The sequence below is a fragment of the Squalius cephalus genome (assembly GCF_949319135.1).
Source record: "Squalius cephalus genome assembly, chromosome: 11".
Classification (NCBI taxonomy): Eukaryota; Metazoa; Chordata; class Actinopteri; order Cypriniformes; family Leuciscidae; genus Squalius; species Squalius cephalus.
Window position 1 is genome coordinate 8,755,866 of NC_137132.1, and position 24,912 is coordinate 8,780,777.

Genomic DNA, 24,912 nt, shown 5'->3' on the forward strand with positions numbered 1-24,912 from the left:
TGATCCTGTAGTTTGTCTCAGCCTGTTGACACAGTGCATTGTGCTTAATATAATGTGCCAATTTACAGAAGATCTACAGACGTCACCGTAATGAAACTAAGGAACCACTGGAATGAAAGAAGAGGCTTTTCAGCACTTCTGTTTCTGCCAGACTATTGACAAGAATGAAACAAGCCTTTCAGCATGAGCGTGAGAGATCACAGCTTCACATTAACCAGCTCCAGAGTTTAATGAAATCTAATGTGATGAAACGCATTATGTGTCATGAGGCCTTTCATGAGTATGTTCACCCTGAAATGAGGGAAACTCTGGGTTTTCCGTTTCGGAATGGGAGGAATCTCAAACCCGAGAAAGCGGGGTAAGTCGAGCCTGTTTCTGTTTCCTCTTCCTCTTTCTTTTCTTTAACTTACACTTAGAGGTCAGTTACCATGGTGATTTACTCCGAACTTAACCTGGTCGGGAGCAGGTTTTCTTCAGTAAACCCAGAGTTTATTTCGGTCTAATCCCCCTTTTTAAACGGTAAGTGTTTAAATACTTCATTCATTCATTCACACTGCAAAAATGCTTTTCTTAAGAGTATTTTTTTTTATTTCAGGTACAAATATCTAAAAATTCTTAAATCAAGATGCATTTTCTATATAATAAAAGTTATATAAGATATTTAGTCTTGTTTCCGGTTGGGGAAAAATCTAAATTCAGTGCATTTTACAAAGAAAAAAATCTTAATGCAAACAGAAACAAGATTATTTTTCTTACCCCATTGGCAGATAATTTGCAAAATAAGAAAACATGCACTTAATTGAAGAAAATATTATTTTTTGCAGTGCAGTATTCATTCATTGGGCACATTTTCATCATACAGCCATCGTCAAAGTGACAAAACTGGCTTGTCCTTTTATACAGGACCCTTTATAGATGAGGAGGCTGCATTCATTCGAAGGGAGTTACATTTACGTCGGGAGAGGATTTTTGTGTGTGTGCAATATCCACATGCATATTTATTTGAGCGGTAACATTTTAGTAGTTTTTTATATGAGGATGCACTTCGTAAAGAAACACTACGTGCCTATAGACTGAACACGTGATACGCATGCGCATGTCGTCAGCGTTTTCACAAATTCGCGTTTTTGTAGTTTACACGGATATGATAATGTAATAGTTTTAAAAAATGTCCAGAACACAAAAAGTTTTCGGTTTTTAGCTAAGTCTGATTATGAATCGATATAGGTGATATGGGCACATGTATTACATGATTAAATTAACTTTATTTGAGCAACATTTCAGCTCTCTGAGGTGAAGAGCTGTGCAGAAGCATGAAGCAGGAGCAACAATTACATCAGGAAGGATATGGATTATTCCTTTCTCAAGCTTTTCATCCTCCATCTATTAAACTCTTAGCCTGCAATGCACCTCTGTAAACTGCACTGAGGTGTCCACATAGCCTACCCATAATTCACTGAGATATACCACCGTTTTTAGTTTATTAAGAGATTGATTATTCAAGGCTGAGATTGTGCCAGTTCAGACAGAGAATGCTGTCTTCAGCTTCAATGTGGAATCAGCTTTTGCTAACACACACTGATCAGCACTTCTGGCTAACACACACTGGTCAAGTGCATGCAGAGACCAGAAGAAAGGACCGGCGAATCAGCTTCTGTACTTACTGTAGTAATAACAGTAAATTATGCATACATACATTCAACTTATATTTAAGCCAAACCAAAATTAAACCTTAAAATAGATTGTAGGGGTATATAATGGTATACAGAAGTCACGATTCGGTAGGATGTACCTCGGTTTTGGGGTCACGGTTCATAAGAGTTTGTTACAATAGGAAAAATGGTCACATCATAGTAAGAGTGCATGTATGATACTAAAATAAGTACATTTAACTGCTTCTAATTGACCTAGTTTGCCAAGTCCTGCCTAGGCCCACATATTAATGAAAATATTTACAGAAACTTATTTAATGGCATTTAATTATTTGTGCAATGCATTTAATAGATAACACTTCCGTGAAAACAAGTGGTTTGTAAAACCTGAGTTTGAGCTGAAGTTTTGTTGCATTTGCGCAATTTTAACACTTTCATGAAAACAAGTGGTTTGTATAACCTGAGGTTGAGCTGAGGTTTTGTTGCATTAGCGCAGTTTTGACCAGCAAAAACTGAGCCAGTCTGTGGTGTTTGGAGCGCTGCGATTCAGTGAATCATTTTGCCAAGCAATTGGTTCAAATGATTCAGAGTTTCGAAAAGCTTCGTTTCTCCAGAACCCTTCATGCTTTCGTCATCGCCCTCGCGTCGACGCGGCCAATCAGCTCGCACTGGCCTTGCGTAACGTCACTCGCTAAGGAGCTCGCGGAACAAAAGCCGTCAGCGCGCGGTCTGTTCCTCTCCGCCGGAAGCGAGAGACAGGACGCCGACGCGTTCGTTCAGCATTAAAGTTCGTTTTAAACGAATTTGACACGTTATATACGGGCGTATACAGTGTAGAAGTGTAAATCTCGGGACTGGCGGCGAGTGTTTTTGTCTGCGCTGAAGCTGCGAGGGATTCTCGCGAGAGTAAGTAGACGAGCGCGTGGCTGGTTTGTTTGTGTTTGTGCGTTAGATTGTTTCAAAGCAGCTGAAACCGCAGGACAGTATCGGGTCGTTGCATGATTATGTATTCTAGTTCTGGATCATGTCATACATGTTTTCATGCCTCAAATACACTGGCTCTTTAATTGTGCCTCATGCCAGCAACATATTTGGCCTTATCCACCTTTAAAACTCGTTGTTTCGCTTGCACAGATGTGTCTAAATATTTCGTTCAAGGCTTTTTTTTTTTTTTTTGAAAAACGTTGTCAGTCAGGCAGTGCACATGAAAAAGGGATGTTTTGAAAATAGGTTTGTGTGTCAATTTCCATGAGTGTTTACGTGTAAAGGTCACAGTGGAAAGAGTTACAGAGATAATCTAATCATGCTTGTTCCCTCCCTGTGTTTTTATCTACCACAGACATTGTGAAATGCATGAATTAATCACTGGTGAACAATGGGGGAGACTATTAAACTTTTTTGTATATACTTTTAAAAAAAAAATTATGTCAGGAATGATTCAGACGTGTTATTTATTTCTTAGTGTGGGCTGATGTCAGTTCTGCAAAGTTCTTTCTATTCCCTTTGTCTCATCCGTCTTTGTTCTTTAAAACCTTGCCCCGCTTCCCATTACCTGTATAATTTGCATATGTTCGTTATTCATTATGAATACCTTAAACTCAACCCTTATGCAAACAAGCACTGAGGCAGGCGTGTACAGTGTGTTTGTTTGAGCTCTAAGTTTTGTTTCCTTTAAAGGTTGAAGGGTTCATCAAATAAAGACTTGGCATATGTCAATCAGAATTAGCATCGTGCTTTTAAATGAGTAGTTAAGCCGAACTAAATATTCTGTCAAGATTGCTTTCTCTCTTCTTGATTGTAATGGTTTGTATGAACTGTCACTTTACTTAAGAAAAAAGCAGTATGCTTTAGAAAAGAGACTGTTTGTCATTAGTTTTCTGCATTGGGACATTTGCACTTTTTTTCCATGACAAGCACATTCCTTTATTGAAATGTTGCCATGAAAATCATAATGCAAAATAGACAATTTACAAATATATATTATATCTTTTAAATTCAAATGTTTGGTCACCTGGGTCTGTATTAATATATTTTTTACAGTGTCCGATAACACTTTAGATTAGGGTCCGATTCTCACCATTAACAATGACTTTTGACACAAACTCCTAATTACTGTTTTATTAAAAGTTCGTAAGGTAGTTGTTAAGTTTAGGTATTGGGAAGGATTAAGGGATGTAGAATATGATCGTGCAGACTAAGGCATTAATATGTGCTTTATAAGTACTAATAAACATAGTAATATGCATACTAATAAGTAAATAGTTAATAGTGAGAAGAATTGGACCCTAAACTAAAGTGTTGCCCAGTTTTTAGAGAAATGCAATAATTTGAGTGTTGAAAAAGGAACTTTAATTCTGCATAGTGTTGCTGTTGACCATCCACTGAAAAAGGCCAAATTTTCATGTTCTTGTTCATGCATGATGCATGTTATAAGTTGTATTATGTTGAATGTAAATTAACATTGAACAGTATTATATTCATGCATTTAACTTAGATTATTAAATCTTAAAATAAAAAATTTAACATTACTGCAAAGTTATATAGCCTATTTTAGCCCTAATTGGAATGTTCTGGGAATGTGCCGTTTTATTTTAAATGATTATTATAATATGGCTCTTCTCATGAAGAGGCCAAAAGTTAATTTTCTCAGCTTCTGTCTTGTGTTTCTAAAGCGATTTCTACAGTGCTGTCATTTCTCCTTTCAGCTGAGGTCATTCTGCTCGGTCATTTTACGAGCATGCTCAGAACGAGACAGACGGAAGCAGGAAGTCCCAGCACTGTTTCCTCTTCCTCTTTCTTTCATCTCGTTCTCTTCTCTCCTTTTTTATGGCTCATGCAAAGACGTGTACCGATCACCGGGGTCAAACGTCGTTTGAGGTCGTCACGGAAGCACAAACACATGCTTCAGGGGTCTTCGTTGACCAGACGTTGAACTCTTTGTGACCTTTGAACTTCATTGTGACTGGCTGTGAATGTCACGCTGGTTGAGTCACTGACCAGAGGTGGACAAATTACACAACTTCCTTACTTGAGTGAAAGTACAGATACTAGTAGTCAAATATTACTCCGTTACAAGTACAAGTTGTAAAGACCAATTTTTACTCGTTTTTAAAAGTACTACTTAAGTATCTAAAGTAAATGTCAATGCATTGTTTTATTATTGTTGCATTGTTCAATGTAATACTTACAGTACCTTATGCCTCTGAATCTATGCCTGCCTACCCTCATATCTATATCACATGTATTTCTGGATTGAATGTGAGATTGAATAAGTGCACTCAATAACGTCCACAATGGTTTCGGACACCCAAATGGCTGTTCCCTCAAATAGTGCCCTATTTAAAGTTTTTTGGCTTTTAGTATGAAATATATCTTAGCCTTACTGTTATCTATAAGCTAGTGTGCTCCAAAACAATGACAAAATTCGCATTTAGAAGCCCAAACCCAATGTTGAAAATGAAAATCAGGTTGATATCAGAATCCAACGTCATATTGACGTTAAAGGGTAACTCATGCCAAAATGCAACCTAGAGTCTTTTTGTTAATCTACCCGAGGCAAACTTTTGTTTAAAAGCATAATTAGGATGGAAACGCCACTTTTAAGTTTGACCGTATTTTCGTTTTCGGTCAAATTGCCTTTTGAATGGGAGTGCTTGGGGCACGACTATGATAGCATCAAAAAAAGCTATTTTTAAAACGCTAAGAAGGCTCGACACATTCAAAAGGCAATTTGAACGAAAATACGGTCAAACTTAAAAATGGCGTTTCCATTCTAATTATGCTTTCACACGAAAGTTTGCCTCTGACTGGTAGATTAACAAAAATACCATAGGTTGCATTTTAGCGACAGTTATCCTTTAATCTCTGTCCTTTAATCTCCAGCGTTGCAGACGTTGTATTGTGGTTGGAAATGAAAATCAGCTGACGTCAACCCGACTTTCATTTCCAACCAAAAAGCAGCCCCTGCAGCCAAAATCATCCTCTGATTGACGTTACCACTTTCTACTCAAAGACCTTGACAGAATCATTGTGGAGTAAAAAGTACAATATTTGTCTTTCAAATGTAGGGAAGTTAAAGTAAAAAGTTTCCAGAAAAGATAATACTCAGGTAATGTACAGATACTCAAAAAGTGTACTCAAGTAAATGTACTTTGTTACTGTCCACCTCTGCTGACCACATGTGTTGCTCTGCTCTTATACTACACCTAAAGAAGTTATTAGTGCTGATAGTCCTGTGTTAAATCAACACTATGCACAATAACTTCACTTATACAACTGGACTCAAACATGGCTCCGATGCTCCACAGCACCACATCTCTGTTGATCAGACAGTTTTCGATACCTTATTAATGTAGGACACTGCAAGCATGAATAATGCAGATGTGACAGATGGAGGGCAGGGCGGTAGTCGGGCTTGACCAGCTGTTTTTGTGTCCACTAGGCCGTGCACGACTGCTTATTCTTTCTAGTTGACTAATCAGCGGGTCAATGTTTACTGTAATGAGGCACAAATGCTGCTTTTGGTGAAGGTCATGTACTCTGCTTACTCAGGACATATTTTGGTAACATATATATATATATATATATTAGGGCTGTCAAACGATTAATCGCGATTAATCACATCCAAAATAAAAGTTTGTTTTTACGTAATATATGTGTGTGTACGGTGTATAATTATTTTCTATATATAAATACACACACATGCATGTATATATTTAAGAAATATTTGCATGTATATACTGTGTATATATATTTATATTATATATAATTTATATTATATATAAATATTTTATATATAAATAACACATTTTTCTTAAATATATATGCATGTGTGTGTATTTATATATAGAAAATAATTATACTCCATACACACACATAAATTATGTAAACAACACAAACTTTTATTTTGGGTGCGATTAAACGCGATTAATCGTTTGACAGCCCTAATATATATATATGTGTTGTCTCTGTATATATATATATATATATATATATATATATATATATATATATATATATATATATATATATATAATATATATACCAAACAACCATAAAACCAAAAAAAAATTATTAATGTAGGTTAACGTTAATTTCTGCATGCACATTATAAGGGATATTATACAGAATGTAAATTATAATTGAATAATAGTTTATTTATACATTAACATTAATACTTAAATACATTGTAACAATACATTGTTAATACATTAATATTAATCATCCTGGGAATTTGTCCTTATAAAATGCAGTGTGTGCAGTAAGAACACTGTAGAATACTACTCAAAATATAACAATAAAACCAGTTTCTTCACAAGAAACTAATCGATTTGTCAGCGCAACCCCTAGTTTACGTGAAAATGAAAAAAAGATAAGCTTGTTTTACTCTCTGAGAAACACAAACTCCTGCATGTGTGCTGACTGATTAAATGTTCTGGTTGTGCACAGGTAGCAGTTTTCCTAACAGAACTCCTCTTTGTCTCTGTGCAGGAGTTCAAGGCCTAATACAACTCGTCCTCCTTCAGTCCTGCAGGGATCTGGAAGGTAAGTGTTTGCTCAGTTATTCACACTTACACCACAGTTCATGCCGGTGAATCACCATCGTCATGAGTGAGAGGAGTGTTCTGGATGAGCGAGTGTGTGTGTGTGTGTGTGTGTGTGTGAGATAGAGAGAGGAAAGGCGGCTCTGTGTTTGGCTGAAGGGAGGAGAGTTGCTCTGGAATCTCTCCACTGTGAACTGCTTTACCCCTTTTCATTTCTCTTTCATTTTCTCCCTTTTCTCCTGCTCTCTGCTGACACAGGAGAAGCAATGCATGCAGGGTAAGCTCAGACTGTTCTTGTGTGTTTGTTGTGTGGAGTAATCCGGTGTTTATATGTGCTTGACAAAATCTCATTCTTCAAATCACTTTTATTACTATATATGTTCATAGGTATTGATTTGAACAAACCCGTAACACTTAGTACTGAACTTCATCCCACACTTTTTGTGCTCCAGATAAGAATGATTCCTCAAATCGCGTGTCTTGTGGATGATATGTGTGCTGTTACTATTCTAGGCGATGAGATGTATAATCTTGGCCAACTGGTTGGGGAAAAAGTGAATGAGATACACAAACAATATCTAGAGACTTGAGGGTTGGCTTGAGCCATTAAGTAACCAACCATTTCACACTAGAAACTGGGGCTGCCATTTTGAGGAAAAATCAAATTTTAGCATTTGAAAAAATGGTATTTTATTTTTTGCTGAGACAAATTTTATGTGATTTTATTTATTTACTTATTTAAAAATGCTCCATGCTGTGCTTGTTTTTTTTGGGCTGCACAATTTGGCCAAACATTTTGTGATTTTATGAATCATTGTCTATAAAATATTTTTAATGATATTAATTATTGTTATTTTAATAATAATAATGATGATCAATTATTAAATAAAAATGTTATAACAAAAATAAATATTACTGTTATAATTTCACTGTAATTTTTTTCTAAATAATAATAATAATAATAATATATTAAAATAATTATTTTTTGATAAACAATTAAAAAGAGATACTACTCTAGTAATATTCACTGTAAAAAAATTGGTATTTAAAGAAAAATAATATTATAATTTTATCTTGTGGTACAACTATACATTTACAATACTGATATTTGGCTTAATTTCTTAATTTTTAAATGTTAAAGTCACCATGAAATCTAATTGGCAACTCTTTTCAGGGAATATTGCTGTGTTTGTTTTATCCATGCACATAATCATTATTATTTTATTCATAATCTTTCATCAAAGACATTCACTGCGTCCGAAATAGAATACTTCCCTAATATGTAGAATTCGAAAGACAATAGGTGAAAAAGTCCCAGGATGAACTACTACTTCCGGCGAGATTCTGAATGGACACATTCAATGGACACTTTACAATCCCATGAGGCCACGGGAGAGGATTTATGAATGGCAGTGAAGTACTACCAAGTACACACTACTACTAAGTACATACTATTACTAAGTACATAATACCCACATACATACTTTTTTAACGGCCACTAAGTAAGTTGAAATCCAGATGTAGGCTAGTTCCTGCTCAGTGTGTGATTTCAGGTGCAGCGATTAACTTGCCCTCACCCTCGCAACATCTCATCTCTTTATCACTCCGATTATAACATTGATTAGTAGCTGTATTCTTGCTTTTTGGCAAAATGTAACTTTTCATTATCATAGAAATCCAAGCTTCTTTTACCTAGCATTTTCTCGTTTTCTTTTTTGTTTCATCTTGCTTTCATCTTGTTTTGGTTTATTAAGATGTAGGCGTCTTTGTTTGGCTTAGACCAGTCGAGCTCAGTTCCTGAGAAGTGTTTGGCTCTTGTGATGCTCCGTTCAGTTACAGAAGCAGCTGGAGGGATGATTCGTGCTCTTCATGTGAGGGCGTTTATGGGAAATGTGCACACACACCCCATGTGGACTTGTGACAAATGTGGCTCTTTTTCCGGAGAAAATGAGTTACTGGATTAGGTTTTGGACCGTGCAAGTTTGCTTTTTGGCCCTGACTGCACGTTTGTGTCAGTGATTCCAACAAAATGTGCTGTCGTTTCTTTCTTTGTAGCTCAAGAGGGAATTTTCATCTCCGATCCACACACTCTTGTGAAAGCGCAGTCTTCTCAGGTTCACAACCGATTCCCTCATGCTCCCGGTGGAGTGTGAGCGCACGTGGCTCCTTCAGATAGTGTGAAAACTCATCTCAGTCTTGAGGAGTGTCTCTTTAGTGAAGCGCCTACTTCTTTCGCCTTTTCCTGATTTACAGCCATACTGGGGTAGAACTAAATTGTTTGCTTAATAAACTAGTTTTAGCAAAATATTTAATTAAGTGTATATTAAGATTTCAGATCTGTTATACTATATAAATTATTCATATTAATACATATTTTTAATTTCGTGTACGCGTATCCATTCTAGTTTAATGCCGTTACCCTTGAGTTGATTCAATAAGCCTATGATAGCTATGCTACTCTTCATAAGCTTTGAAAAATGAAGAATGAATACTTTTATACAAGGATGCATTAAATGTATCAAAATTGGCAGTAAAGATATTTATAATGTTACAAAAGATTTGTGCAAGTTCTTTTGAGCTTTCTATTAATCAAAGAATCCTACAAAATGTATCACCAATTCCACAAATATATGAAGCAACACAACTGTTTTCAACATTGATAATAATCAGAAATGTTTCTTGATTAGGAAATCATCATATTAGAATGATTTCTGAAGGATCATGTGACACTCGGCTGGAGTAATGATGCTGAAAATTCAGCTTTGATCACAGGAATAAATTACATTTAAAAATGTATATAAGGCTGTATATAAGAGCATTCTTTAAAAAAACATTAAAAAACTTTTGAATGGTAGTGTATGTTTGAAAATATTGTTTGCAAAAGAAGTTGCTTGAGTGTAAAGTACAAACTTTTAATTAATAAAATATGGGATTGCTTGTCCTTATCTTTTTTCTTATTCCTGTTCAGGGCAAAAATTAGCCCTTCCTCCATGTTGTTTACTGACGTGTCAGGAATGATGATGATGATGATGATGATGATGATGATGTTGTGCATATGAGTTCAGGCGAGAACAACCTTGTAATTGATGCACCTTGTCTGCAATTAGTTTGATTGAAGTGCAGGAACATAAAAATGTCACAACAAGCATCCTTACTCTTTCATTTTGCTCTACAGTGCCGCCCACTCCGGTCCGGACAACTTCTCGTGCATGGGGCAGTGTCGTCTCTTCTGATTGGCTGACGCTCTCCGGTCCACCCTGCTCATGAGGTAACCCCGGCTGTCGTTGTTGATGCCCGTGGCTGGGCCGTGATGGGGCAGAGGGTGTCGGGTGTGGTGAAATCCGCGGATGAGCCGGAGACGGGCGAGCTGGTGTATCCGCCAGTGTGTGCGTCGCTCCGTAGTCGCGGCATCCCGTTACCCGGCCGTCTGGAGCTGCTGTTGGACATGCCTCCGGCGGGACCGGAAACCCAGCTGCTGCACACCTGGAACCCGGACGACCGCTCGCTCAACCTCTTCATCAAAGACGAAGACCGGCTCACGTTCCACCGCCACCCGGTGGCCCAAAGCACAGACTGCGTGCGGGGAAAAGTCGGCTTCACCCGTGGCTTGCACGCTTGGACTTTGCGATGGCCCATTCGGCAGCGCGGGACGCACGCTGTGGTCGGGGTCTCAACCTCTTTGGCTCCGTTGAGAGCCGTCGGATATTCCGCCCTAGTCGGTAGTGACGCCGAATCCTGGGGTTGGGACTTGGGACGAGGCCGACTGTACCACGACAGAAAGAGCCAGACCGGCCCGGCGCCGTCGTACCCGCAGTTTATTGAAGACGAGGATGAGGAAGGGACGTTCTCCGTGCCCGAAGAGGTTCTGGTGGTGCTGGACATGGATGAAGGCACACTGGGATTCTGCGCTGATGGGAACTACCTGGGCGTGGCGTTTCGTGGACTGAAAGGAAAGAGGCTGTACCCGATCGTCAGCGCCGTGTGGGGTCACTGTGAAGTCAGCATGACCTACATCAACGGATTAGACCGTATGTATCAATTTCAGGTTTTGCTACTTCTGTTTTTCCTTCTTTCCCATATTTTCTATAATCCCGTATCCAAGGACAGTGCATGTCGATTTGAAGCCAGCTTTTTAGATTCAAAGGGGCTATATGTACGAATTATGCATTAATCGCTTTTTTATTGCCGATGTGTGAACCGCTTGTAACAAAACTTTAAAAAACGAGACCTTCCCCGACTTCCCAGGTTGTCTATGAAAGCCTGTTGACTAATTTTTATGTGACGGGCTCAGACCTTTTTGCTGGGAAAATCAAATTTACACATGCTTCTGAGAGCCTCTCATCCGTTCTGTGACTCATGAAACAAATGCTTATACAATGTTCAGGATAATGTCGAAAAAGATTTTCTGTACTGTAATGTCAATGTCATGCAAAGAAAAGGGATTCATTCAAACTATAGTCTCATATAGTCAGATCTATATGGTCTCAGATATAGGCTACTTTATACACAAACTATCATAAGTGTAAAGTTGCTGGCTGCAGTTCACTTAATGGCCACCGGTGTCACTAATAACAAGGGTTTCTAAATTCTACATAGCTTCTTTTATGGCTGTAATACACTACACTACTTTTAAAATCTAAATGGATTTTATAACAAAAGGCATCATACACATAGTGTTGTTACAAATTAAAGGCCCGTTCACACCAATGATAACTATAAAGTTTTAATAATCATTCTAATTGTATTAGAATAGAGAAGTCCATACCACAACTATAACAATAAAGGCACGGAGGAACAATATCGTTGGAATCACTTTTAAAAGATTTTTTTTTTAACAGCTCGTTCTGTCTGTCATATGTCACTACGCCATTTCTACGTCATTGCACATGCGCAGAACTTTCCGGTTTCAGTTTTCAGTCCGTTCAAGTTGTTTACATGTCCTCTCGAACAGCTTAGACAAGGTTTTAACCACCCCTTACAACCCCTCCGAATGAAATTTAAATCTGATTTTACCAATTCATTCTAAGTTGACGTGGTTACATGTCTATTTTTAATTCAGATTTGATCACTAGCTATTGACGGAGCTATTAAATTCAGCTATTGACAGCCAATCAGAATTCATATTGCTTTAAAGAGCTTAAGCATTTAAAGTCACTGGCCACAAAACTGCAGCACATGCTTATAGTAAACAAATATATAACATAACATATAAGTTATATATTAATAGTCTTGGTGTAAACAGATGTTAAAACTGGGTATTATACAATAATACTTTCAAGTCGTTCCGAACACAAGAAGCTAATACAGAAACATGCGCCCCGCATAACAACGTGCACTAAAATAGTCTCAAAATATCAAGCATGTTTGATCTTCTCAGACTGAATGGAATCAAAGTCTAAAGCTAAAAGAATAGAGTCTGTCTCCATCATAGACCACACAATATTTTATGTGAAATCTGATTTGCAAGCTCAAATCTGCAGACTTTCCGCAACTAGCATCGAGTCGCTGACTGTAAGTCTGGGCAATAGACGTGCAGTGTATTTCCAGCCTCTAGCTGAGATGCTGTTCATAGCTTTGCTGTTGCTTCATGATGTGAGGAATTGCGCAACCATTTGTAACATGTTTATGTGCAGCTCATCTAGGGCATTTTTTGTAATGGCAGATTTTTAGAAAAATGATGTACCTATGAAATCATTCCCATATTGTTGGCATGATGCACATGAGCATGTTTCCAAACATTTGTCTCTGAAAATGCAATTTTAATGGGTCTTGCAACACCGATCATGAATTTATTTCCCCCCTAAAGCCTATTTACAGATAACTAAATATAATTGGATGTGCAAGTCACACTTAATGAATAAATAATGCCATCAATTTCATACATTTTAGCATATCCTTTTATTCAAAGACTTTCTGTGCTGCATGATCTTTTCTCTTCACTAACATCAATTTTCTTTAATATTTTTGCTTGTGTCTTAAAATTAGCTGGTATTTCTGTGATTTTTAGTGAATGTACAGTACCATTCAAAAGTTTGGGGTCGGTAAGGCTTTTATTTGACCAAAAATACTGTAAAACCAGTAATATTATGAAATGTTATTACAGTTTAAAATGACTGTTTTCTATTTGAATATAAAATGTAATTTATTCCTGAGATCAAAGCTGAATTCTCAGCATCATTACTCCAGTCTTCAGTGTCACATGATCCTTCAGAAATCAGTATAATATGAGGATTTGCTGCTCAAGAAACATTTCTGATTATTATCAATGTTGAAAACAGTTGTGCTCCTACATATTTTTGTGCAGATCGTGATGCATTTTTCCCCAGAATTGTTTGATGAATAGAAAGTTCATAAGAACAGCATTTGAAATCTTTACATCTTTTGTAACATTATAAATGTCTTTACTCTTAAAGTTTTATCAATTTAATGCAACCTTGCTGAATAAAAGTACTAATAAAAAAATCATTCTGATCTCAAACTTTTGAATGGTAGTGTATGAAGTCAATCCTCAAGTTCCACTATGCTTTAACTTTCAACCGTATATGTTGGTAGTTTAAACATTTGTGAGTTGTGGGTAGGGTTGCAAAATTCTGGGAATTTTCAAAGATGGAAACTTTCCATGGGAATTAATGGGAATTTAAGGGAATTAACAGGAATTTATGGGAATAAACGGGAATAAACTGGGAATTTTCAAAGTTGAGGGTTGGCTCTTCATAGGGAACTTAAATATAGTTGAGGAAAGTATATTTTAGCATAATCTTGACTAAAACAAAAAGATGCCATTCAAATACACTTGAATATCCATGCCATTCCTCAATCACTCGCACATAGCACACTGCATACTGCATGGCTATTGAGACCACACCCCCTACTGGCACTGTGCATGCCTCCATCACATGTACAGAAGCCCAAAGCACAAGACTATTGAAGGCACACATTTGAGCCTGTGGACTAAACAAAGTTTTGATGATATTATGGGGAAATATATTTATTAAATGTTTAAATTGCAAATATCACATACAAATGTATTCATCTAGTAGATAGCAAGCTGATAAGTTAGATGCTAAATAAGCTAGCATAACTTTATTTACCACATAAGTAGGGCTGGGCGGTATGACGGTATATATCGTTAGCGCAGAAGAAAATGTCAACCGTAACAGATTTTTTTATTCCGTGTATACCGCGACATGTAAATAAGTAGGCGTGGTTAACTCACGTGCAGCGTGCGCGAGACTGAGACACTGATATTTGTCAAAGAAACATGAAGAATGACCAAGAGGATTCACAAAAGGAATTACGTTTTCAAAATTAACGTGATATTTTCGGGGGGGAAGGCGCAGAAGTCAACTAGAGCAGTGCAGCACACTGAAAGTTTAGAGAGGCCACATGCTCGCAACGGGGCTTACTTGACAACAAGTTCATATATCAATATTCTAACGAATAGAAATAACCTTAAATAATGTATCTATCCATCTCTTATGTGTACAGTTACTTTCAGAGTGGACGCGCAAGCGGTTGCCGTGGTAATGAATATTTCCAAAATTCCCCAGCTTAACTTCCCATGGAAATTTACCGGAAACTTTCCGGAAATTTACCGGAAATTTTCCGCCCCTTTGCAACCCTAGTTGTGGGTCAAATTAAATCGCAAATATGTTTTACAAACATTCCCATCCTTTTCCATTATTCTCTAAATGTGCGTAACACTTTATTTTAGGGTTCAGTTCTCATGATTAACTAGTCTAGTTGCTTATTAGCATGCATATTACTAGTATATTGGCTGTTTATTAAGCAAATATTAATGCCTTATTCTACATCCCTTAATCCACCAATACCTAAACTTAAACGCTACCTTACTAACTATTAATAAGCAGTAAATTAGGAGTTTGAGGCAAAAGTAATAGTTAATAGTGAATGTGTTCCCCACTCTGAAGTGTTACCAAATGGCCTCTCTTGTGATTGGCTTTTTTAACAGTTCTTTTGCTGTTTGTAATGTCACAACCATGAACCGTTGAGCTTATCTAGAATCGATGAAGTCCTAACGAGTGTTTTCACATGATCGCTTGAGGTCTTTGACTCTTGACCCTAACCGACCTCTGCTGTGTCCCATAGCTGAACCCCTGCCGTTGATGGAGCTGTGCAGGAGAGCGGCGCGACAGGCTCTGGGTCGACACCGAATCCATCACATCCAGTCTCTGCCACTGCCACAGACACTCAAGAACTACCTGCAGTACCAATGAGACACACACACACACACACACACACAGCCAAAAAACTGGACACGCGCTCAGAAATGATCCCGGTGCTGGTGACTTCAGGACTGTAGAAGCTTTGTGCTGTGCACAGATGTTAATCGAGTGACGTATAGGGACGGACGCTACCGGACTGAGCAGCCAGACGACGAGTATCTAGTTTTTATACATGATTATGAGGTGTTTGTAACAATAAGGTGTTTGTGTTTGAGAATGACTCAAGTTCATGTCTTCCATGGAAATAATTTTCTTAAGAGCTGATGATTATGATTTTTCCTTCACTTTTATCTCAAAACTATAGACTTGGTTTTCTGCACATAAATCCAGCATGATGTTAAAATTGTATTTTATTCCAGAAAACAAGTCCTTATTCTTTCACCAGTCTTCACTAATACGCATCATCCACAGTGCCTGAGATCTTTTAAAATCTTCTCTGTTGTTGTTTGTTTTTGTGTCCACCCAAGCTGTAATCATGACGAAGCTGATTAAATCGGTTTTCAGATGTTTTAGCGTATAAACGCGAGTGTGCGACTATGAAATGTGCCGCGGCGTCTGTGAAGCACATTTTTACAAGATCTGATTTTTATATGAATTTGATGTCTGCCAGAGCAGTCTGTGCTTTGGGCCTCCGGGTGGCGGTGGAAAACCCGCAAGATGGCAGACACTTTGTTCTTTTGTGACTTTTGAAATGTGAATAAAAATAAAACTCCAAACCCAAATGCAGTCTGCTGCTCTTTCATTGCTGTATCACTGGCCAATTCTGATGTAAGTTAGTAATATTTTTGTTAGTGTATTTTCATATGGTCATCATGTTGAGTTTTGCTGAACCTGCTGATGATTTATTTATATTTAACGTTATATGATCTGTTTTCGGGTTTATAATATTAAGTTTTGGGGTTAATGGCGTCACCTTGTGGGTCTCTGAAGAATAGCGTACAGAAAGCGTTCAAAGTTAAAAATAAATTACACTAAGACCTCAATTTTATTGCTCATATTGATATATTCGTTGTTAAATATTCATGTTTATGTCGCTTTCATTGCTGTGTGTGTATAAGTGAGGTTACGTTAGGTCCAAATGTCCTCACTTATATTGTGAAATTAGGACAACTGTCTCGTGAGGACATTTTACTGGTCCTTGCGATTTGAAAATGCTTATAAATCGGCCAAATCATGTCTAGTGTTTTGCACATGTAAGTTACTGTATGTTTATAGGTTGGGTTAGGTGATAGAAAATCAATTGAAGTCTATGCAGTGTCCTCACTAATAATATAGTGAAACAAACGTTTGTGTGCGTTTTGTTTAGTCGTTGCCACGACAACAGTAAATAATGAACTGAAAATGTCCCTTCCCGGTCACTGTATGTCTCACGAGGGCTTTTTTTTTTTTTTTTTGCATGGAATTTATTTGTATAAGCGCTTATTTTCCTTTTGTTCACATTTAATCCCTATTCGCATTAGAATTAATTAATTCGCATTAGGTGTATTAGAATAAAAAAAAAAAAAAACGATGTAGATAAAATAATATTTATTTATTTTCACCATTCCAAAGGTTTTATTGAAGGTGTAATATATTAAATGCAATTAACAAATCATCTAATACCATCTTTATAATATTATTTTATTAAATTGTAGGGTTTGTTTAAGCGGTTAATCAGACAATTATGATACTTTTAACTACAATTTTTCCTTTTAAACATAGCCTACAAATGTCATTAAACGCCTTCAAATGTATTAAATGACCCGAGAAAAGGTCAATCATATCTAGACATCTGGTTGATAGATCAGTGGCTCATCATGGGTTATGACGTAATGAAGACTCGTTTACTGAAACCACGTGACACTTGCAGCGATCCGAATCACTAGTTCGAAACAAACAAATGATTCGCAAAGGTTTCGAAGCTTCACGAAGCCTGTCTCGAAAGCGCCCGTGGTATTTCGTCTGAATTCGTACGGAAACGTACGCCAAGTTTTTATTTTTTTTATTTTTTAGAAAGAAAGGGAATTAAGGAGATCCACCGCTAATCCATCAGTGTGCTATTAACATATTTTTTGTAGTGTGGATTGAGCTCCAGGATTATCCGATATAGCCCATACTTTTAATTTTACTTAAAGGTACTTTACATTATTTATGAGAGCAATAATAAAATTCATCTTGTACACCGATCCGTCTTATCCGTGTTTTTCTCTCAACATTGCAGTTTTGACCCGGTGTCAGCTCAGTTAAACATGATGGCTCTGTTATTTCTGTCAGGCTATAGACCTTATGCACCAGAGAAACGAGGGCGCCGCCATCTTTAGAATATTGTCTTTGAACTTCCGTTTTTCCAGTCGCTCTGTATATTTCTATGGCATTGCTGTCCAGGAGTAATTAGCTTTTGAAGTGGATTTACTTAATATAAAGTTAACAAAAGTTAACGAAAGTTATCATGAGGATTGTAATGTTTAAACCAGATGTCTTAACAAATGTCAGTAGACCGGGAAGATTTTAAAACGAGCCGCTTATTCATAAATACGCAGAATCGCTGTGAAAATAAAACCGGAAGTCAAAAGACAACGAGCGCAGCGCTGAAAAGGGGCGGGGCTACATAAGGTCTATAGACAAGAATGAAACAAGTCTTTCGAATAATCAGGAGATTATTGGTGTACGTGAACAGAAGTGTTTTGGTGTTGGAAATTCTGTTTCTAATTTTAAATGTTTAATGCTATAAAACTTCTGACACCTATAAAATTGGTTGTTTTAGGATGCGAAAGGACAGACGAACAAGTGGAGGTGACAATGGGAATGATGGACAACATTTATATAGTAGCCTATAATAAAATGTGAGAAAATATAGTAGGATTTTTAGTATCATTAGGGAGTCATTTGTCTGGAAGTTTTACACAATTAAAGGAGTGTTCACACAAAAATGAATTACTCGCCATCATGTCGTTCTAAACCCGTAAGACTTTTGTTCATCTTCGGAACTTAAATGAAGATATTTTTAATGAAATCTGAGAGCTTTCTGTCCCTCCATTGACTCGCAACTACAACTTTCAAGCCCCAGAAAGGTAGTAAAGACATCATTAAGGAACCCATGTGTCTCCATTGGTTTAACCTCAATTTTATGAAGTGACAGGAGTGCTTTGTTTGAGCCAAAAAAACACAATTTATTACTTCATTTACAAAAATGTTATCTCCAATGCGCATTCACGAGAGCCCCACGACGCATGCGATTACACGTGGATTACTTATGATGTCTTTACTACCTTTCTGGGGCTTGAAAAGTAGTTGCAAAGCTGTCAATGGAGGGACAGAATGCTCTCAGATTTCATCAAGAAAAGATCTTCATTTGTGTTCCAAAGATGAACGAAAGTCTTGTGGGTTTTGAATGACGTGTTAATAAACACAGCAATGAGAAGTGATTTACCTGAGAATATACAACTGAAACACTGATAAAAGCTGAAAGTGACCTTATATTTCCAGTCTGCATGTGAGAGATGGTCCCGAACTTAACATTAATCAGCTTCAAAGTTCATGTGTCTAACTACTAATGTATTGAAACGCGTTACTTATCTGTGTTGGTTTATTATTAATTATTATTATCCATCTAAGCTAATTTACAGGAGATCTCAGACATCACCAAAATGACAAAAAAACGGGAACTTTTGGACACAAAGATGCTTTTCAGGGACTCGGTTAAACATTATGGGCCTGTACGTTCTGACATAGTATGAACACGAATTAAATAAACCTGGTTTTAATTGTTACTAATATTTAACACTACCAAAATACTCTATATTTCTAACTAAAAACACATGTTAGTTCACCTAATTTAAATGTAATTGAAGTAATTCAGTATAAATTCGGTATCTTCTCTTTGAATTTTTCAGATCTGGTGCCCCTCCCACAACAATTCACCATTAAATACTGGGAATATTCACATCATCCTACAAGAGAAGGACAAACTATGTGTAGCAGCTGAAATCTGTGTGACTGTTAAAGATTGAGTTTATTAAAGAGGAGATTGAAGGAATACTGAGGATTGATACTGAGGAACAAACAGGTACACTGTAAACCCTAACGCTCAAAATAATTAATTGGTTTGAGTAGGACAACCTTAAATTAAACGAATTAGTTCAGTCAAATGAACTTTTATGAGTATTTAGCACTTTCTTTTTCTTTCAAGTTCACAGAACTGATATATTTTAAGTAAACTGAACTGTTTCATTGTTTTGAGTTTTATGAAATTATTTATTTTAATTTAGACGAACTTAAGTTTAACTGAAACGGCTGGGATGTCTATTTCCCAGCATGCTTTGCCGATGGCACTCGAAAGGGAGAGTAAATGCTAAAATTAAGTGTAATATAATATAATGTTTTTTTTTGTGTGTGTGTAAGATTAATGTTAAGTGTGAGATTTAGTAGTGATTAATGTTTTGTTATGCTAATTTAGAAGAACTGTTAATGTTGGCTTTAGGATAGTTACCATCATGGTGACAAGTGGTGTATGCAGCTTGATTTGAGAGCAAATAATCCCTATATATTGATGCGCTCATACAGCAACTGCTTCTGTATAACATACTATTGCTAATATGTTAGCAAATTAGTATGTTAGCAGATTAGCTTTTTAAAGCTAACTAAGTTTATACTAATAATAAAGTGTTCACATTGAGATTACATGAAAGTTTTAAGTTAATTGTATAAATTAATGTACTCATATTAATGTATACATTTTAATTGTTCTTAACTTGAAATGTTTAAGTACAAAATAAAAATCTGCTAGTTCTGCTTACTTAAACTTTGAATTTCAGAACGTAAAAAATTTGAGGCAATTGATTGCCTTAAATGTTTTGAGTTCTGCCAACTTATTCGGGTTTACAGTGTACTTCATAGATTTAAGTTATATTAACTGAATGGAATTAGTACTATTAACTTTATTTACCCAAGTTATCTTAACAATAAGTTATTGAGTTACTTAGACACAAATCAAATATTTTTTTATGCTTAATAAACTTATATGATTTAAGGCAATCGGTTTCCTCAAACGGTTTGAGTTGAACTAACTCATCAGGTTTTACAGTGTAGGTGTACATTGTTGAGTCTTCATTATTGACTGGTGAGATACATTAAAACTTATAGTTTAACAGATTTATGACGCAGAAGTTCATCTAAATGATCATAACTTTGTTTATCTGCTGTCTTACTGTATTAATTGGCACATCAAAGATCATATACTTGATATTACAGAAATCGTATATCTACCTGATCTCTATTCTGCATAGTGTCGGCCCAGATCCGGGCCACATCTGGTACATGTGGATTCAACGCATACCAGATGTGGGCCGGATCTGGGCCGACATATGTTGCTGTCTGAGTTGCTTTATTTTGCTGTTAAAACAGGTTCACTTGAACTGATTTTAACCTCATAATCTTTTATTTTAGACTGGATGGAAGTGAAACAAAGACATGAGCAAGGACATAAACTGAATGACGTGAATGAGGAACATTGCAACCGCAAAACTCAAACAGAAAAGGCCAAAAATCTGCTCACTTGCTCTCAGTGTGAAAAGAGTTTTTCTTGTACATCAAGTCTTAGTGATCATCTGCTCTTTCACTCTGGAGAAAAGCCATTGAACGGTAATCGGTACGATAATAAACACCTGAAAGTTCATTCAGACGAGAGGCCTTATGCGTGTTCTTCTTGTGGACAGAGATTTTCACGGATGTGTCATTATAAACGGCATCAGAAAGTGCATAGCGGTGAGAGATTGTGTGTTTGGAGTGTGAGAAGAGCTTCATTACTGATGTCCATTTGAAACGCCACCAGAGGATTCATACTGGAGAAAGACCTTTCAAGTGCTCACGCTGTGACAAGAGTGTGTCATAGTCACACGAGCGACTTCATACTGGAGAGAAGCCGTACCACTGCCCTCAGTGTGAGAAGAGTTTTAGACATTTGCCAAGCCTTCTCACGCAAATGAAAAAATGTAAGAAGTCGTCACAGTGAGCAACATTCACTTTCATGCCAAATACATTCAGATTGTGTGAGATAAAAAAAATAATGGGGTGATTCTCAATACTCAGATTGATGCTTCTGACTTCTTTTCTCAGAATTGTTAGATATAAATTTGCAATTGAGAGTTATAAAGTCAATTTCTGAGGGAAAAAAACTTTAAATCATGCAATTCGGAGAAAAAAAATGAATTGTGAGGAAAAAGTTGCAATTACCTTTTTTATTTTTTATTTAATGGTGGAAACAAGCTTCCATAGAAATGCCACACAATTTGTGGAGGTGTTTTTTTTTTTTTATGCTAAATTTGGGAACAGCAAAAGTATTGAATCACTTATATATTATTATATTCACTTATTATTATATAATCACTTATAAGTATTAAATACACTGTGCTGAATGCTTGAGACAAATGTGACAAAAACAAACCGCCATTTGTCAGTGTGAAACGATGACCTCAGTTTGAGGGAGTTTATTAAAACTTTGTCTTTATGTGAAAACTGTCTCAAGAAACATTTCTCTGCAACCTAAAAGCTGTCCACAGGCTCATAAGGAAAATTATTTGACAACATCTCTGTAGTATTTTCCGGAATATAAATAGAATATTTGTCTGAAACATGCTGCGATTTATGAAATTAACACACACACACACACACACACACACACACACACACTCAAAAGTTTCTTGTGGTCTCTTTTTGCATCCAAAAAGTCTTCCTAAGAAATGTTAAGGTGGTCTCGGCCTAAACCTTAAGGATTAGTTTTAGGATGGGTGAAGGGCAGAAGTCATGTCTTTTCCCCGTTTGGATCTAGCTTTGGACAGCTTTACAGAGGATGAAATTGAAAACACGGCAAGTCAACCCCTCACAGCCTCGCTTTCATATCTGTCATGGCGCTGCTCTAAATAAGGTCTACATCAACGTGCTTCGTGTGATTCACCACTAGACGGCGCTGTTGTATGACAAATCTTTTGTTTGTGCCCGTTCGCAGCCGTTTGAGTTTCCAGTTCGACGTTGATACTTTTTATTAATGTGTTTTAATTGTAGTACAGCAAACATTTGACAGCCATGTGAAAGAGTAAAAATGAGACGACTCATTTCTTAAAACCATTTTATTGACCCTGACCCATGTACAGAAAGTGCAGCAGCGACCAAAAAAAGTCGGTAAGATAATACAATATAACCCATCCATTCGCACTTTATAATGAGTGAACAGTCATTTACAAAACCATTCGCACAACACACAGCCAATGTTACAGAGAGTAGTAGTAGACAACATTTAAAGGGCGCACGCATGGATTTATAAAAATGCACGAGACTTACAACAAAAAAACTTTTTCACCGTCAGTTATTAGAGCTAAAATTCATGGGTGTTTATGAAAGGATGGTCATTTCACATCAAATGAGATGAACAGCGCAGAGAAAGTCTTGTTCTGTGACTTCACTGTCTCGTACTTTCTGTTATTGTCCTCCAGCGACAGAGACAGGGAGCGTAAAGGGATCAGACGGGATGCAGGACTTTTATTAGTTTGTCATCTCACACCAAAACAGTTTCACTAAGGATCAGAGCCGAGTCTTTTCGTGTGTTTGCTTGTAAACTCGCTTGTATTGCAGGGCACTGCAATGCTACAGGTAAAGCGTTGTGTTTTCAGCAGTGTAATGATGCTTTCCCCCATTGAATCCTGGTTTGATGATGTATGAAAGATGTGGTAGCTTCCTCTTCATCACTGTCTGATTCGGTACTAGATACACCACATTCGTCTTCCTCATCTTCTTCCTCCTCGGTTACTTCTTCTGCTGACTGAAGCTCCTGAATGCTCTAGGATTTACCAATTATCTGGTTACTCGCGTTCATATTCAAATGAAATATTTTGCATTGTTTTACAAAAATGAGAAAAGAACAACTGAAAGGAATAGTTTAAATTGTGTCTTCATTTGCTCATGTCTTTTTGGAAACCATGTGACTTTCTTTCTTCCGTGGAACACAAAATGAGATATTTATAGCTACTGTAAATGTTCAAGCTGCTCTTTTCCAAACAATGAACTTGAATGGTCGAGCTGTACTTTTAGTAAATAAGAAATCAATGTCAGCCTGTTCCACACATAAAGTTGTCATAAAGCTTAAAAAAACACGGACTGCATCCGAAATAGCATGACAACTCCAGTCCCCATCCACTTTTTAATTGTAAGAGAAAAGTAATATGAACATGCTTCGAAATGTGGTTATCGAACACTTAAACATGAATTTTTCTCAGTTGTTAGTTTGTTTGAATTAAAATATTGATTTGGTTGATTTTCTAACCATTTGTTCTTGCACTTCTAAGTTTTCTTAATTTTTTTTTTTTTTTTTACAGGATTTTGTGTTGATGACGAGCCAAGGAAATTCATTGCAGTTGTGAACATTCAGGAAGAAAGTAAGTCAGATGGGTTTGGAACAACATGAATGTGAAAATGAACACAAAAATTAATTTAGACTTGTTCCTCATCTTTAAAAAGCACAAATCAAGGCTACGACGAGGCACTTACAATGGAAATAAATGGGGCCAATTTTTGAAGATTTATGTGAAGCTTATAATTAAAAAAATACACATTTAAATGATATTACAATTTTTTTTACTGTTAGCTATTATTTTAGGGTTTATAGAGTTCTGTTGTCAAGGCAATGTTGTAAAATTGGAAATAACATTACACATAAAAGGTTAGTAAGCAACTTTTATCTTTTTATAAATCTTGTCAACACACCTTTAACGTCATATGGCTATTGAAATTCTGAGTGTTTTAATGTTTAAAATTGTCCATATTCACTTCCTTTGAAATTGCCTCACTGTAACCCAGATTTTGTTTTGCTATGATGGATGGTGAGGGTAACCATAATTTTGCCATTTTGTGTTGGTCTTGAAATTACACTGTGGGACAAACAATCATCGTCACAATCCATTCCTAAACCATTTACTACTTTTAAAACCAAACCGGTTTGTTACAATCCAGGACCAACAGAGATACCGAATGAGAAAAATGTCCAACTTCATGGCAAAATTGTGGTCATCAGTTTGGATACTTTCGATGATCTTGCACATAACTTTAATACTTTAGTTCTTTAGAAACTACAGTGTTCAGAGCAGTTGTTCAGCTGTGTTACTTTGCTGTACACCCCTGTCAGCTTTAAAAACAAGTTTTCGTTTTTCATGGAGACTCGTGCATGCTGTGACAGTTTGACAGGCGTCAACATTTTGGCAGCTTCTTTACATTATTATGTCTTATGTTGGTTGTAGAAGGTTTGTCTTACCTCCAGTGGGTTGACAGTAATGGAGAGAGAGGAGCTGTCAAAGTCTGCTTGTTTCTCTGGCAGTGTGTGTGTGTGTATGTTCTCTTTGTTTAGTGGTTGGTTGAGGCGGTAAACACCCAGCAGCACCACCAGCAGGGCGGCGATACACACCACAACGACTGCGGTAGCAACGGCAGGCACAACTGGAAAGACAA

At 36.8% G+C, this 24,912-nt stretch overlaps 2 protein-coding genes across 5 annotated transcripts in view; one reads left to right on the plus strand and one right to left on the minus strand.

Moving 5' to 3' along the window:
* Positions 1-408: 408 nt before the first annotated feature.
* On the plus strand, positions 409-15,989 carry spsb4b (splA/ryanodine receptor domain and SOCS box containing 4b). Of its 4 annotated transcripts, none has more exons than XM_079886883.1 (5): positions 409-519; positions 7,143-7,196; positions 7,454-7,472; positions 10,371-11,223; positions 15,305-15,989. In XM_079886883.1, exons 4-5 carry the CDS (start codon positions 10,506-10,508, stop codon positions 15,430-15,432), a joined length of 846 nt encoding a protein of 281 aa, XP_079743009.1. In that variant the 5' UTR covers positions 409-519; positions 7,143-7,196; positions 7,454-7,472; positions 10,371-10,505; the 3' UTR covers positions 15,433-15,989. The 4 variants fall into 4 exon arrangements, with proteins under 4 accessions (XP_079743009.1, XP_079743008.1, XP_079743007.1 ...); XM_079886881.1 differs by lacking the exon at positions 409-519 and adding an exon at positions 2,311-2,558; XM_079886882.1 differs by lacking the exon at positions 7,454-7,472.
* A 6,540-nt stretch (positions 15,990-22,529) lies between these two features.
* Positions 22,530-24,912, minus strand: part of clstn2b (calsyntenin 2b) — a 63,363-nt gene continuing 60,980 nt past the window's right edge. The window contains exons 16-17 of the mRNA XM_079886746.1: positions 24,719-24,900; positions 22,530-23,251 (exon numbers count right to left, since the gene is read on the minus strand). Of these exons, the coding sequence (XP_079742872.1) occupies positions 23,081-23,251; positions 24,719-24,900 (353 nt within the window). The 3' untranslated portion in view covers positions 22,530-23,080. The remainder of the gene's footprint in view (positions 23,252-24,718; positions 24,901-24,912) is intronic.